This window comes from Mastigoproctus giganteus, chromosome 5 (assembly GCF_048544385.1).
Source record: "Mastigoproctus giganteus isolate SK-2022 chromosome 5, ASM4854438v1, whole genome shotgun sequence".
NCBI lineage: Eukaryota > Metazoa > Arthropoda > Arachnida > Uropygi > Thelyphonidae > Mastigoproctus > Mastigoproctus giganteus.
The window spans coordinates 35,411,141-35,426,273 of record NC_143579.1 but is presented as its reverse complement, the minus strand read 5'-3'; the positions used below and the strand labels follow the sequence as shown (position 1 = coordinate 35,426,273).

At 36.0% G+C, this 15,133-nt stretch overlaps 1 protein-coding gene across 1 annotated transcript in view; it reads right to left on the bottom strand.

Moving 5' to 3' along the window:
- Nucleotides 1-15,133, bottom strand: part of LOC150085301 (uncharacterized) — a 200,458-nt gene that overhangs the window by 107,324 nt on the left and 78,001 nt on the right. Inside the window, exon 4 of the mRNA XM_090373138.1 lies at nucleotides 3,720-3,810. Within this exon, the coding sequence (XP_090229264.1) occupies nucleotides 3,720-3,810 (91 nt within the window). The remainder of the gene's footprint in view (nucleotides 1-3,719; nucleotides 3,811-15,133) is intronic.

The following is a 15,133-nucleotide window of genomic DNA, read 5'->3' as shown; positions in this document are numbered from 1 at the left end:
TGAAGTGTGGAATTCAGGTGACAAAGCTGATCCCACTTTAATTCTGCATCTATTATTCCTGTTAATTGCCTTAATAATGTTAATCCGTGGTCCATCAATATTTGCCTCTTTCAGTGCTTCCCATAAGAGTTTTCTTGGAACACTGTCATATGCCTTTTCAAGTTCAATGAAAATCAAAGATTTTTTTCCCTTTTCATTGGTATTTTTCAAGGATCTGTCCTACTGTTGAGATATGATCTATACATGACCTCCCAGTTGAAAAACCACTTTGTTCTTCTGATACCTCGATTTGGGCTTCTAAATGGTTCTTGATCCATTTTCCAAGGATCTTTAACAGCGGGTTCACATATTCCTCTGTAATTTGAACAGCTTTTCCAATCGCCCTTCTTATAAATTGATATTATATATCCTGTTATCATTTCTTTCAGTATTTCTTCTCCTCTCAGTATACTATTTAACAGTTTTTGTATCAGAACAGCCACTCCTCTTCCTCCATATTTCAGAAGTTCCATGTAAACTCCTCCAGGTCCAGGTGATTTGCCATTCCTTCCTTCTTTTAGCAGGAGTTCCACTTCCCTAACAGAAACTTTTAAGCCTGAGTCTTCTACACCAAAATCCTCCATCGTCTTGAACTCTTCCTGGTCTTCTTTTAAAAGTCCTTCATAGTACTCCTTCCAGTCTTTCAAAGGTATTAACTGCAAACCAGCATTGTGTTTATTCTGTTTTCTCAAGTCTTTAAGGACCTTCCATGATTCCACTGATCGCTTGAAGCCCAATTTGCTATTAATAGTTGTGCATTTCCTTTCCCATTCTTCATTTTTCGCTCCTACTACCAACTGATTGGCTATTTTCTTTTTTTCAACATAAATGTTCCTATATGCATCATTCCTATCACCCAGCCATTTCTGATATGTAAGTTTCTTTTCCTCTACAGCAGCTCTTACTTTCTCTGTAATCCAGGTCTTTTTTGTTCCTTGGCTATTCTTTTTGCCTAGGATTTCATGAGCTATTTTTTTAACAGTATTTTTTAAATATTCGTAGATTTCTTCAATATTACCTTTTATTTCTATGTTAATTGCACCATCCAGTCTTTGGGTGAAGTTGTTTCTAATGCTGTCGTCCTGGAGTAGGTCAATGTTAAATTGATCCACTTGTAGCATTTCTCCTTCCCTGCATTGTTGGTTGTCCACATATTTTCTTAATCCAGTTCTACCTCGGTGTTGTTTTAACAAGAAAATGGTCAGATCCACATTCAGCTCCTCTATAAACTCTGACATTTTTCAATACATATGTCCCTGAATGTTTTGAAATAATGTAATCTATAACTGATCTAATTTGTCTTGTCTCCTGTGACCAAGTATATTTATGGATATCCTTGTGTTGGAAAAATGTGTTGTTTATTCTCAAGTCGAACTGTTCACAAAGATTGCATAGTCTATCTCCGTTATCATTTCTCTCTTTCTCTCCAAATCTTCCAATAACTTTGCTATTTTGTTCAGTTCCTACTCTTGCATTGAAATCTCCCATTAGAAATATCTCTTTGTTCTTAGGAATTTTTTCTATTAGTTCTCTAAGATCCTCCCAAAATTCATCCTTCAAGGTATTGGCGGTGTCATTAGTCGGGGCATATATTCCCAAAATACACATTTCTCTCCTGTATATTTTCAGTTCCAATGAGATCATTCTTTCATTAATAAATTGCCAGTTTTTGATGTTGTCTCAATTTATTTTTAACAGCAATAGAAACTCCTGCTCTTGCTCTTTCACTCTTATCAACTCCACTCCAAAAATGGTAGTATTCTCCCATTATTTCCTCTCCACATCCCTTTTTCTTTGTCTTTGATAACATGACGATGTCTAACTTGAATTTTTGCAGTTCATCCAAAAGAAAGTTTCTTTTAGTTGAAAGGCCTTGAATATTCCAGCATCCCAAAATCATAGTCCTTTTCCGTTTGCCGAGTTGTTTCCGAAGGTGCAGTCCATTTTCACTTGTAGGTAATTTAGCATTTGTGCATTTTTTACAGTGAACGAGGAGTTAGCACGTTGCAGCAACCCCCAACCTGGAGGGCCAGGGTATCTCTCTTAGTCTGGTTGTTGTTGTTTGGTTTTTAGGAGCATTAGCAACTAAGGCCATATTGCTCCAGGGTTGTGCGGTGGTCATTCTCTAACCTTTCCACATCCTCCACATTTGGTGGTCACGGGCTCGAAACCCGGTCTAAGTGAACCGAAGGGGACATAAATTCAAATAGAGGAAAGACAGTTGTAGAATATATGTGCGGAAATTCCTTTAGCCAGCGGGTAGTTGATTGCTGGAACAAACTTCCATCAGTCATTGTGGAAGTACTCTTTAATCAGTTTCCACTGCCAACATATATGACAACAAAATGCAAGCTCTTCTACTCCACAGAATAAATGCAGTAAAATACAGTATTGTAACATTTAATGTATGGCACTTTTTCATAACATTCTGGCAACTTCAGCACCTAATAAAGTGGATGATCAAACTGAGTAATACTGTTTTTGATCATAAACAGTTTCACAGAAAGTGCACTTGAACTGAAGCACTGTTGTGACGAAGAAGAAAGAAATTCATGCATTGTCATATGAATTTCTTTCAAATTTAATGGACAATTGGATTTAGTGGAGAAGACTATCCCCAATTTATCCATCAAAGCAAGGTTTACTGTATTTTATCCAAGTATATCATTCTGTGGATACGTACAGAATGATTGTGGATCTTAGAAATGTATTTAGGGGGCTCCACTTGAAATCAAAATACAGGCATGCTTCTGTCTTCCTGGGAATATTTATGACGAAACTTGGGAAAATTAAAGAAAATTATCTCCATGTGCTATTTATAGAGGTCTTGGCACCAGTGCCATGTTAACCCAGAGATAGAATGATGGCCAATAAGTTACACTCAGATAGAGAAACAGGCTCATACTGAATGAAAACTTATCACAAGGAAAGTTTTATCCAAAACCAAACCACACATTGAGTGAACAATTTTAAGTGAGAAATAGAGGACCTGACATACATTTGAATCTGAAGAGTTAAAAATCAATGGTGGAAAACTCCGACATTCCAATTAAACATGTATGTCAAAACCACTATTTAAGACAATGTTGATTTATTTATTATTATTTTTTTTGACATCAGTGGCATTGTTCACATGGAATTCATCTACAAAGTCAAACCATCAACCAATTCCACTATGCAGAAATTCTGATGCAAAAATTGTAATATGCAGCAATAGCTTCTTCATCATGACAATGCTCCAGTTCCACTTTCTCTGAAACAGTTTACCCAGTTTGATCATCTACCTTATTTACCCAACTTGATTGTGTTTGAAAATCATATCCACTCTTAAAGGACAAAGATTTTCCACCATTAAGGATAATTAAAAGAATGTGATGATGTAGGTTCTGATATCAACGTGAAAAGAGAACTTCTAAAAATGATTTGTGCAACGTGAAAAGAGAACTTCTAAAAATGATTTGTGCAACGTGAAAAGAGAACTTCTAAAAATGATTTGTGCAATTGAGGGGACAATATTCACTTGGATAAATTCTATTTATCAAAAAATTTGTTTTCCTTAATTACACTTTGTACATTTCCATAAATAAAACCCAGGCTAATCCAATAATTGTATAATAAAATTAGTCTTAATACCAGGCTCAAGACTAATACTAGAATCCAATATTAGAAATACAACCTACCTCATCTTCTTGTTCAATATACTTCTGTTTCTCTGTTTCTTCCTGAAGCCTTTCCTGTAGTTCCAGTGCTACTCTGGCATCGTGCTCCTCCCTTGAATAAAATAACGCATATGTATCTTCCTAAACAGCTGTCATCAATTGATATATTATATCATAATGTAGTTTAAGAAACAGTTTAATGACAGAATGATTACCATTACAAGAATGGTGTTTTTCAATTTAATCAAGATTATGAACAAGTTGTTTACTTTGTGGGGATTATCCATAAAGATTAATACAAATTGCCTACACTCATAATACCATGATAAAATTTGGCAATTTCTAATTAGTTAAAAACTGTTCAACCCCCTCCCCATCCTTCACCTAATTTTTCCTTGAAATCTTCTCCACAACCCTGAAACATCTTTACCATTATTTCTGTTGAATTTTTTTTTTTTGCTAAATTTTCTAATAAAAAATGCTTCTTTGACTTTCCTTTTCATAAAATATTTTTCCTCTGTAACATTTTAAAATTATTGTCATTATATGCAAATCTGATTTTTTTCTTTCACTTTTCAAAACATGTTTTGTATGTTTGCCTATATGTGCTTCCCATAACGAGGATCCCCTGTCTCCCCTATATAGGGGATCCTCGTTATCAGAGGATAATTGGTTCCAGAAAATTCCACTTAAAATGAGGAGAAATTTTCATAATGTTTATTATTTAAATAAAACTAAATGCAACTATGCATAATATTTTAAGAGTTTAAGATTCTATATCTATATAATATTGGTGTAGATATACCATAGACAACTCTTAAAGAAAAACTGATAGTAGTGTGAAAAGCATCATTTCATCTGCATCTCATATTGTGCTCATCCTTCACAACGAATTGCCCATGTATTGCACTACCTCGAATAAGTAATGCTTCACTAATAGAGAAGACTATTGTTACATATTCTCCTTGCGCGCCATCACCCAGACCACACCGTTTCAAAGTTAGTTGGCTTTTCATCGGTGGGTGGGCAGGTACCCTGGTATTGCAAGTGAAACGTTACTTATTCGAAATAGTGCAATACATGGGCAACTCATTGTGAAGGATGAGTAGATATGGTGTATCTACACCGGTATTATATAGTAATGTTTATTATGTACTTGTACATAGTAAAAAAATGGATGAAGGAACTGAAAAATGAGAAAATTATTTTAGATATTTTTTTATTATAATATGCTACAGAATGTAAGGTTAAGTAAAGTTTATTGAAGTTACACTATTTTTTAGTTGACGAATAAAGAATGAATCCAGAGTTGTTTGTATGTTTTTTTTTTTTTTTTTTTTTTTTTTTTTGTCGTACTTGTGTCGTAGCATTTAGTTATGTCTTTAACTTCGCGCTTAACATTTGTTGCACGATCATGAAGAAGATCGTTCTCACAAAAAAAAACAAAAAAAACAAAAGGCCAATTTTCACAAGGGAAAAAGCTTTAATTCTTTAATTTTCAAATCTTCGTAACTACAGGGACTCAGATAATAAATACTTGGATACCGAGGACCCCCTGTATATATCTTTTCACACTCAAGTATTCTGATAAATTATATCTTCTTTTAATAAAGGTATTGAATCTTTTAACTGATCTCCCATCTTACTACAGGTTTAAAAATTATTTCTATTCATATTTTTTTTCACCTATTGAAATCCTGGATAATTCACAAATGAAAGAAAAAAATGTGTGACCCAAACAGCAATTTATTTACATATTTCTCTATTCATGTTTATAAACGTATATTACAGTGTGAGATTTGACATAAAATTTAATGCAAACAATTTTTTTGAAAAAGGAACAACAAAGTTTGCTTTTTTCCCTTGGTTTATCTTTCTGTAAATGGTATTACATAAATTTCAAAGCATCATTCTGTCAGCAAGAGCAGCATCTCCTTATTGTTCCATGCTATAGTTAAGGGGGAGTGAAAAAGGAACACAACAAAGTTTGCTTTTTTCCCTTGGTTTATCTTTCTGTAAATGGTATTACATAAATTTCAAAGCATCATTCTGTCAGCAAGAGCAGCATCTCCTTATTGTTCCATGCTATAGTTAAGGGGGAGCCACATGCCATAATTCCATTTTGTGAATCTTCAGCAATTTTAAAGTGGTGGGGGAGAGAAAATTTATAAACTGATACTGTACTTATTAATACTGTGACTATGTTACAAAGATTACTAAGAACTGAAACTTTGTAACTTGACAGTAATGCTAATATGGGTATTAGTTTATAAATTATTAATCTATCCTTAAAATACACCTAAGAAGATCAAAAGAGAAGCTGAAACATGCAGTCTTTCCTAACTATAGCTGTAACTTACACCGAGTTGGCTTTGAATTAGCCCCCCCCCCCGCTCCAAGTAGTAATGGACTGGTCTGTAATGCTAGTGAAGTTTGTAGTTTATTGTAAATTATAATTTGAATGTCTGCAACAAAGAATGGGTCAGTATCAAGATCTCTCCAAATTTGATTGTGAAATGACTGCGGGGGCATAATGTGCAGGTGCCAGTTTCTTGACACCAGCCAATTTGATTAAGTGTATCTATTCATGTCTATGGTGCCATGAGTTTACCGTGATTGACTCAACATTCACATGTGGCTGACGCCCGTTGTTAGCATCATGTGTCTCGTAACACAGCACAATGCCCAGTTAACCATCCATGTGGACTATGTGCTGGACATAGCTTGTATAGGCTATGGTAGTCGATGGCTATCTTGGGTAGCATGCTCACTGTGGGATACAAGCTGCACCTTCCATGGGCACATCAGCACCAACACTGGACCATTGACATGTGGAAATCTGTCACCTGGTTTAATGAATTCTGTTTCCAACTCTATCATGCTGATGGACATATCTGCATTTGGAGAAATGCAACACGAGGCCATGGCACCTGGAGGCTCTGTTGGTGTTTGGCAGTGGTGTTATGGTTTGAGGATTGTTTTTGTGGCATGCCCTGGGTCCTCTGACTTTAATCAATGGGAATACCTACCTTTCTATCATCACCAAGCATACCCCTTCATGATGACAGTGTATCCAGACAATTACGGCATCTATCAACAAGACAATGTGTCACAGCACAAAGCCCAGAAGGTTGTCAACTGGTTTCAGGAACACAAAAATGAATTCTCCATGCTCCCAGGACCACCCAACTCAATGAACTAACTCAACCTAATTGAGCATGTTTTGGACCTACTGGAAAAAAGGGCATTCAATGCTATGAGCATCCACCTGATAATATGCAAGCATCACTGGACACATTGTGCAAAGCATGCATAACACTACCACAGGACACTCTGCAACACCTTGTGCAGTTCATGCCAATATGTGTATGGGCCCCCACAAGGTATTAGGTAGGTGTCGCTAATGCAAAGTCAACTCAGTACATATCATATCAATTAAACATATTAACCAAATGAGTGTAGTATGTTTTCTAAATTGATGAATGCTTCCAGATTGCTGGAAGCATTCATCTTTGCCATGATTACAACTTCAGTTCATAATCATGGCAAAGATGATTATAACTTCAGTTCAGGTTCAAAGTTGAATGTCATGTCTCATCAATGGCAACAATATGTTTAAAAACTCTTCACCTTCTTATCAGTAAGATGTGAGTAATTGCTTTGCTCACTGTCTGACAGCAAATGTGGGACCCATTAGGCAGCAACCTTTACATTTCTGTAATGTCTCAGTGAATAGATCATTTCAGTATTCCAGGTTTCTTGGCTATTTCTTCACAGGCTATACATATCTTCCTCCAAAATGACAATAATAATGACTGCTAATATCTATGTACAATTACATATCTATGTAATTGTATATAGATATTCTCGGTATATCTGAGTGTTGCTTGTCTTCAATATTGGCCTGACCTTAACGAAATCCTTAAGACAAATATGAAATTGTGTTATGATCTACTACTGGTGACTCGTCACACACATCCTGCAACAATTCATAAATTAGTGTCAGTGTTCAACCATATAAAGTTTCAATTTTGATAAAAAAATTTTTTTTATCTGAAGCTGTAATCCGACACGAAGCAAATTTTTTGACTAATTCTCTATAAGCAAGCTTATAGAGCTTATAGAGCATTAGTCAAAAAAAAAAAAAAAAAAAAACCCAGCACTCACCTCACCTATCCATCCATTCCCTCCAAGAATGTCTAGTTCTTTCTTGAATTTATTCAAATTACCCACTTCCACAACAACAGATAGAAGTTTGTTACAAAAATCAACCACTCGCTGGCTGAAAGCAAATCTATCTTGCAACCATCTTCCTCAATTTGAATTTATGCCCACCCCCATGTGTAGTCTAAGGAAGAGGAAAAATGCCACAACATTGTGCATACTCAATCCATTCAAAGCCTTAAACATCTCAATCAGATCTCCTTGCAGGTGCCTAGTTTCCAGATGCTGCAATTTGCAGAACTGAAGCCTTTCTTAGTAAGAGCACATTTTTGTTCTCTTCACAAATCTCATTGCTTTTCTTTGTACCTGTTACACCCATCCTAAAATGTCTCCAGACCTGTATATAGTACTCAAGAGGTGGCCTAACCATGGCTTTGTAAAAAGGGTTAATGCAAATTATATCATTTATCAATGTTAAACTTCAACTGCCATTTCTAATTTTTCTAGATCTTGTTGCAGTAGATTACCTCAATTACTGTCATTAACCACTCTGCAAACTTTTGTATCATTTGCAGACTTAGACATTAATCCTGTTACACCTTAATATCATTCAGAAATGTTGAAAATAATAATTGGACCTGCACCGAATCCTGGGAGACTCCACTAATAACATTGGTTGAAGAAGAGCAGTGCCCATTGATAACCATTCTCTGTCTTCTGCCACTCAATCATTCTTTTATCCATAGCAGTAAATTACCCTTAATGCTGCATTGCAGCCTTTTATAAAGCAACGGTATCAAAAGTCTTCCTGAATTCAAAGTATATTGTTACATTACAGTTATGAGTATTTCATTATGAGTATATCAAAATTATTTTTTGCATCCAGTTCTTTACTTTGTTACAAATTCATGCTGTGACTGCAGTATAACTGCATTCCTGTCTAGACTGTCCTATTACTTCATTAACCAGTGGCTCCATTTGCTAGAACATAATTTAAGCTAACAAGTCTATAATTACACGTGTCACTTTTATGAATTGAGGATACATTTGTGCATCTCCAGTCAGAAAGAACTCCCTTGTATCCAAATAATGTCTCATTATTAAGGGTAAGGGGTTGCTTATGACTTTTGCTACCTCCCTTAATATAATTGGATAAATCCCATCCAATCTAGGCACTTTTTTTATGTTTAGCTTCAACCATTTCTCTTCCACTTTGCTGCTCTCAGTTATCACCAAATCATTTAGCTCCCTTTTAGAGTTTGTTAATCTTCCCTCCCCTTCCCTAAAGAAATCATGGGCGAATGTAGATGCAAAATACCTATTCAGTTTGTTACCAACCTGAGCAGGATCATCAATAGTTAAAACTATCAACATTAAGTGAACCAATATGATTCAACCTCTTCCTTCTTACTGTTAACATTAATTAAAGTCTTTGCTGATTTTCTTTGCAAGAGATTTCTCATAAACTGTCTTAGCTTGCCTAACCTCTCTGTAACTTGATTATAGACTAGTTTATATCTAATAGGCTTAATTGATAATTTATATGTATCCGACTCATTTTTCTTTTCTGCCACAAGTTCACTAGTTCATCTGACATCCATTTAGGTCTTAGCACTGAACAGCATTTCAATGCTAAGACCTAAATGGATGTCATAGTTGGTATGAAAAGCCTATTATATCCTATGATTATTTTCCATTTAGAATATGCTATTGGTAACATCATCAGTTGGTATCACTGCACAAAACTGAAAAACTGTTTTAGACCACTGTATCTTATGAAAGCAAGAGCCCTTTCATTTACTCTTGACAACAGTTGTCTTTAAGTAAATTCCAATCAGTACACTGTGATCACTGCCTCCCAGTAGGTATTTTACCTGGAGACTCTTAATGCACGAAGAATCACTGCTGATAACCAGATCGAGAGTATAGCTTCACCTTGCTGCTGTAGAAAACAGTCATCCAATAAACCCACAAAAGTCTTGCTAGTAAGTGAGATGCCAACTTTCAAGTTCTAGTCAATATCTGGAAAGTTAAAATTGCCCATTATAAGACATTTTGATTTACTGAATCACTATTTCTCTGTATAGTATACTCATCACAGTCATTTGGCCTATAGAACACTCCTATTCTCACTTTTCATTTTCCCAGTGCTTATTCCACACCAAACTGACTGAACATTGCACTGACCACCCATGTTCACTGGAGCATTGCAATAGATTTAATATTCTTCTTAATTAAGAGTATAACTCCTCCTTTCTTTTTTGTCTTTTCTGTACACATTGTACTCCCCATATTCAAATTCTGCATCCCTCGTGTCTGAGAGACACCACATCTCCAATATCCTTACAATGTCTGCATTTGATGAGTTAATCAGTATTTCAAATTCATTGAATTTATTTACACTGCTCCTAGTGTAAATAAATTCAAATAAATAAATGAATTAGTGTACATGCAAATATACACACACATGTTCTTACACTTAGTTACCCTAACACAGCCTATATATTCACTAGTTCTATGATGACTCACAGCAGGGCATGAAATCCCCAACATACCTTGCTTTCCAGGCTTCTGCATGTTCCAATAGAAGCAGTATAAGAATCACTTTCATGTCTGCTAGTGGCTCTAATTAATGTATTATTCTATGTATCTCCCCTCCTCCTAAAGATAGCAGTTTACCCAAGAGCTTGTTACTACCTTGATAGCATTAGCAAATATTGTTGCACCCTGACAAAGACTGTTTTACAGGGATGGGATACACTTAAATAGAGTATCCCACCCCTGTAAAACAGTCTTAACAAGCACAGACCACACTGATATCAATGCATTCTGCCCTGGGGATTGCTGCTGTGTGTTTCCAGATGCACAAGTGTGAGCTCTGGTGTTGAGTTGGGAAGCTGAGGGCTTGATGGGTCCCTAATTTTATTTTCTTCAAGGCATCCACACTGTTCTTCAAGCTACTCGTATCATAAATGCCCATCAGAATTGCTAAGTTGGTGTCCTAATTTCTTCACACTCTTTGCACCGAACAAAGACAAACACCCCTTACTGTATCATGTCCCATTCCAGAAAGTTCCACAATCATTGCACAAGCAGAACATTTTGTTAGGCTATGATTCATAGGAAAATTGGCCCCTTCAGTCCTCATCCGAGCCACAACACTCCCACTACTTTGAGCCTGTTTGCTGCTATGGAGTGGGGCATGATTTTCATTTAAATTCAATTTAATTATACTAAGCTAATCTATATATATATATATATATATATATAATGTGATGTAAAGTTAGGCAAAAGTAATAAAAATAAATAAATATGAATATGAAGCTATCATTAGAGGCAGCAAATGCACATCCTCCACATGAAGCCTAATTATATCTGATAATTAAAATAAATATAATATTTAAAATAAAAAACATCAGCCAGTAGTACAGCAAAAATGCAGAGCGAAACGAAACGCAAAATAATATAAAATAAACAAACAAGGAAGGGAAAGTAGAGATAATAAGACAAAAAGGTAGTCGATAATCCCCTGTATAATTTAGTATTTTTTATTATTAAACCCAATTAATAAAAACGATGTAAATTTAAAATAATGCCAATTATATATAATTTAGCGGTACCCCCCTCGAAGGTACCAGTTCCAAAAGACGTGAAATATCACCAAAAAGGGGTTAAAGAAACTACAAAAACTAAAATATCAAAATGATAGACTGACCATTATGCCCCGTATCGACAGAGGACCACGAGGCCAATAATGGTCATGGAATTGCTGCATTTCAATCGTCATACAAATCATCGCAAAGGTGGCAATATCGAAGAACCAAACCACCCTTCCATTCTCCGATAGATCAACCAATGCAGAGGTTTTGCATGGCGGTGGTCCTTATGCAGCGAGAAATAATCTATAGAACAGACAGCACTCTTGATCAGAGCCACACCACTGACATAATGCAAGCTTAACCAGCTTATATAATAGAAAGGAAAAGAATAGATGGCGGCACAGGCGCTGCTTATTTAGCATATCAACCCACTACTACCACTAATTTATATAATGTGATGTAAAGTTAGGCAAAACTAATGATAGCTTCATATTCATATTTATTTATTTTTATTACTTTTGCCTAACTTTACATCACATTATATAAATTAGTGGTAGTAGTGGGTTGATATGCTAAATAAGCAGCACCTGTGCCGCCATCTATTCTTTTCCTTTCTATTATATAAGCTGGTTAAACTTGCATTATGTCAGTGGTGTGGCTCTGATCAAGAGTGCTGTCTGTTCTATAGATTATTTCTCGCTGCATAAGGACCACCGCCATGCAAAACCTCTGCATTGGTTGATCTATCGGAGAATGGAAGGGTGGTTTGGTTCTTCGATATTGCCGCCTTTGCAATGATTTGTATGACGATTGAAATGCAGCGATTCCATGACCATTATTGGCCTCGTGGTCCTCTGTCGATATGGGGCATAATGGTCAGTCTATCATTTTGATATTTTAGTTTTTGTAGTTTCTTTAATCCCTTTTTGGTGATATTTCACGTCTTTTGGAACTGGTACCTTCGAGGGGGGGGGGGGTACCGCTAAATTATATATAATTGGCATTATTTTAAATTTACATCGTTTTTATTAATTGGGTTTAATAATAAAAAATACTAAATTATACAGGGGATTATCGACTACCTTTTTGTCTTATTATCTCTACTTTCCCTTCCCTGTTTGTTTATTTTATATTATTTTGCGTTTTGTTTCGCTCTGCATTTTTGCCGTACTACTGGCTGATACACGTTTAATTGTAGATTGTTACCGATTATTGGTGTTTTTCATATAAGTATTAGTGTTCATACAAATCTGTAATCAAGTTAACCTAGTTTGGTTATCTTCATTTCATATGGCTTACACATTTTGAATTAAGATAAAAAGTATAATGCTAAATGATAATGATTTTTCATAACATTTTACTAATGAAAACATTTTATCTGTAGCAAGATAATTATTAAATCTTAAAGACTGTACAAATTTATATAATAATATAACGTATTGCATTACACCACGTGGCCGTCAATCCCCTACTTCATCGGGGGCTTTGAGTGGATTGACAGCCCTTTTCGACGTAATGATTCATACTTACTCGTTTCTGTCTGTACCTATACCAGTTTTGCTATTTTAGTTTATATTTTCAGGTTCATTTACTTAATTTTTTTTTTAATTAAATATTATTTATTTTCCTAATTTCTATTTTTAGGTTAATTTTCTTAATTTTTTTAATTAATACTTAATTTTTATTTATTTAAATGTTACTAGTTGTTTTATTAGTAATATTTCTGACATCACATACTCGGATTTCAAGAAAGCTTTTGATACTGTTGCATATAAAAGAATGCTGAACAAATTGGAGCAGTGTAGAATTAAGAGCAAGTTACTGTTATGGATAAAGGGGTGGTTGAGTGGGAGAAGACAAATTGGTTATCAATGGACCAACTGTCATTTTCTATTTTTATTAATGATATTGATGAAGGCATATAGGCTTAATGACTGTAATTAAGGTAAGCTACCACAACAAGATCTAAAAAAAACTAGGCAGATGGGATGAGAAATGACAGCTGAAGTTTAACATTGACAAATGCAAAGTACTGCACGTGGGTAGCAGTAACGCCAGATTAATGCACCGTGTGGTACTACACTCAGGGAAGTGGAAAATAAAAAAATGAGGCAATTGTGCAGTCAGATATGGAGTTCTCCGAGCGGTGCAGACAGGTAGCCACGACAGCTATTGTGGTATTGTCAATGATATATACAGGAATTTTGCTAAGGAGATGATTATCTCATTGTACAAGGCAATGGTTAGGCCATACCATACCTTGAGTACTGCATATAGATCTGAAGGCCTCATTTTAGGAAGGATACAGATCTGCTGGAATGGGTGCGTAGAAGGGCAACGATTGATGAGGGAAAGAAAAGGGTGATCTTACCAAGAACGGCTTCACTTCTGCGAACTGCAGCATCTGGAGACTATGCACCTGCAAGGTGATCTCACTGAGGAGTTTCAGGCCTTGAATAAGCTAAATATTGATGGCAATCTTTCTCTTTCTGAGGCTACACACACACACACACACACACACACACACACACACACACACACACACACACACACACACACACACACAAGCACGCACGCGCGCGCGCACCAAATACGGAGGACGTGGAAAGGTCAGGAAATGACCACCGCATATTCCCGGAGCAATATGGCCTTAGTTGCTAATGTTCCTAAAACCAAATAACAACAACAACAACACACATGAGACAAATTCAAACTGAGGAAGGATGGTTGCAGGATAGATATGCAGCAGTTTGCCTTCAGCCAGTGGGTAGTTGATTGTTGGAACAAACTTTCATGCCGACCAGGCTAGCCAGGTTGGTAAAGAGTCTGCCTGGCAACCCAAAGGTTGCGGGTTCAAATCCCGTCTCGGGCTTGGATCAGAGTACAAAATGCAAAAACTTTGGGAGGTACAATATGGCCACAGAAGCCGATGCACCAACAACTAACAAAAAAACAAACAAGCTTTCATCTGTTGTTATGGAAGTGAGTAGTTTGAATAAATAAAAGGAAGAACTATATACAATCTATGGAAGGTATTGAAAGTATTTTTTTGTTGATGCTTTATAAGCTTGCTTTAGAATTAGCATTAGTAGAGGCATACGATGTAAGAAAGCAAGCTTGTGAAGCATCAGCAAAAAAAAAAAAAAACCCTCCTGTTTCACCACTCCATTCGTTCAAAATGCCAGTCAATCTCAGCCTTAAATTTATTTAAGCTATGCTTCCACAACAAAAGATGGAAGCCTGTTCCACCAATCAACTACTCACTGGCTAAATGCAAATTTCCGCACATCTATTCTACAACTATCTTTCCTCAATTTGAAACTGTGCCACCTCAGGTTAGCCTGAGCAAGAATCCTATAAGCATTCAACTTGCTCAACCCATTCAAGGCCTTATACACCTCAATCAGATCATCCCACAGGTGCCTACCTTCCAGGCACTGCAATTTGCTGAGCTTAAGCCTTTCTTGGTAAGAGTACCAATTTGTTCTCCTCACCAATTTTGTTGCCCTTCTTTGTACTCGTTCTAGCAACTCTATATCGTTCCTAAAATGAGGCCTCCAGACCTGTACACAGTACTCTAGGTGTGGCCTGACCACTGCCTTGTATAACAGGATAATCACCTCCCTGTCCCTGCTAGCAAAATTCCTATATATCATTGACAAGACTCCATGA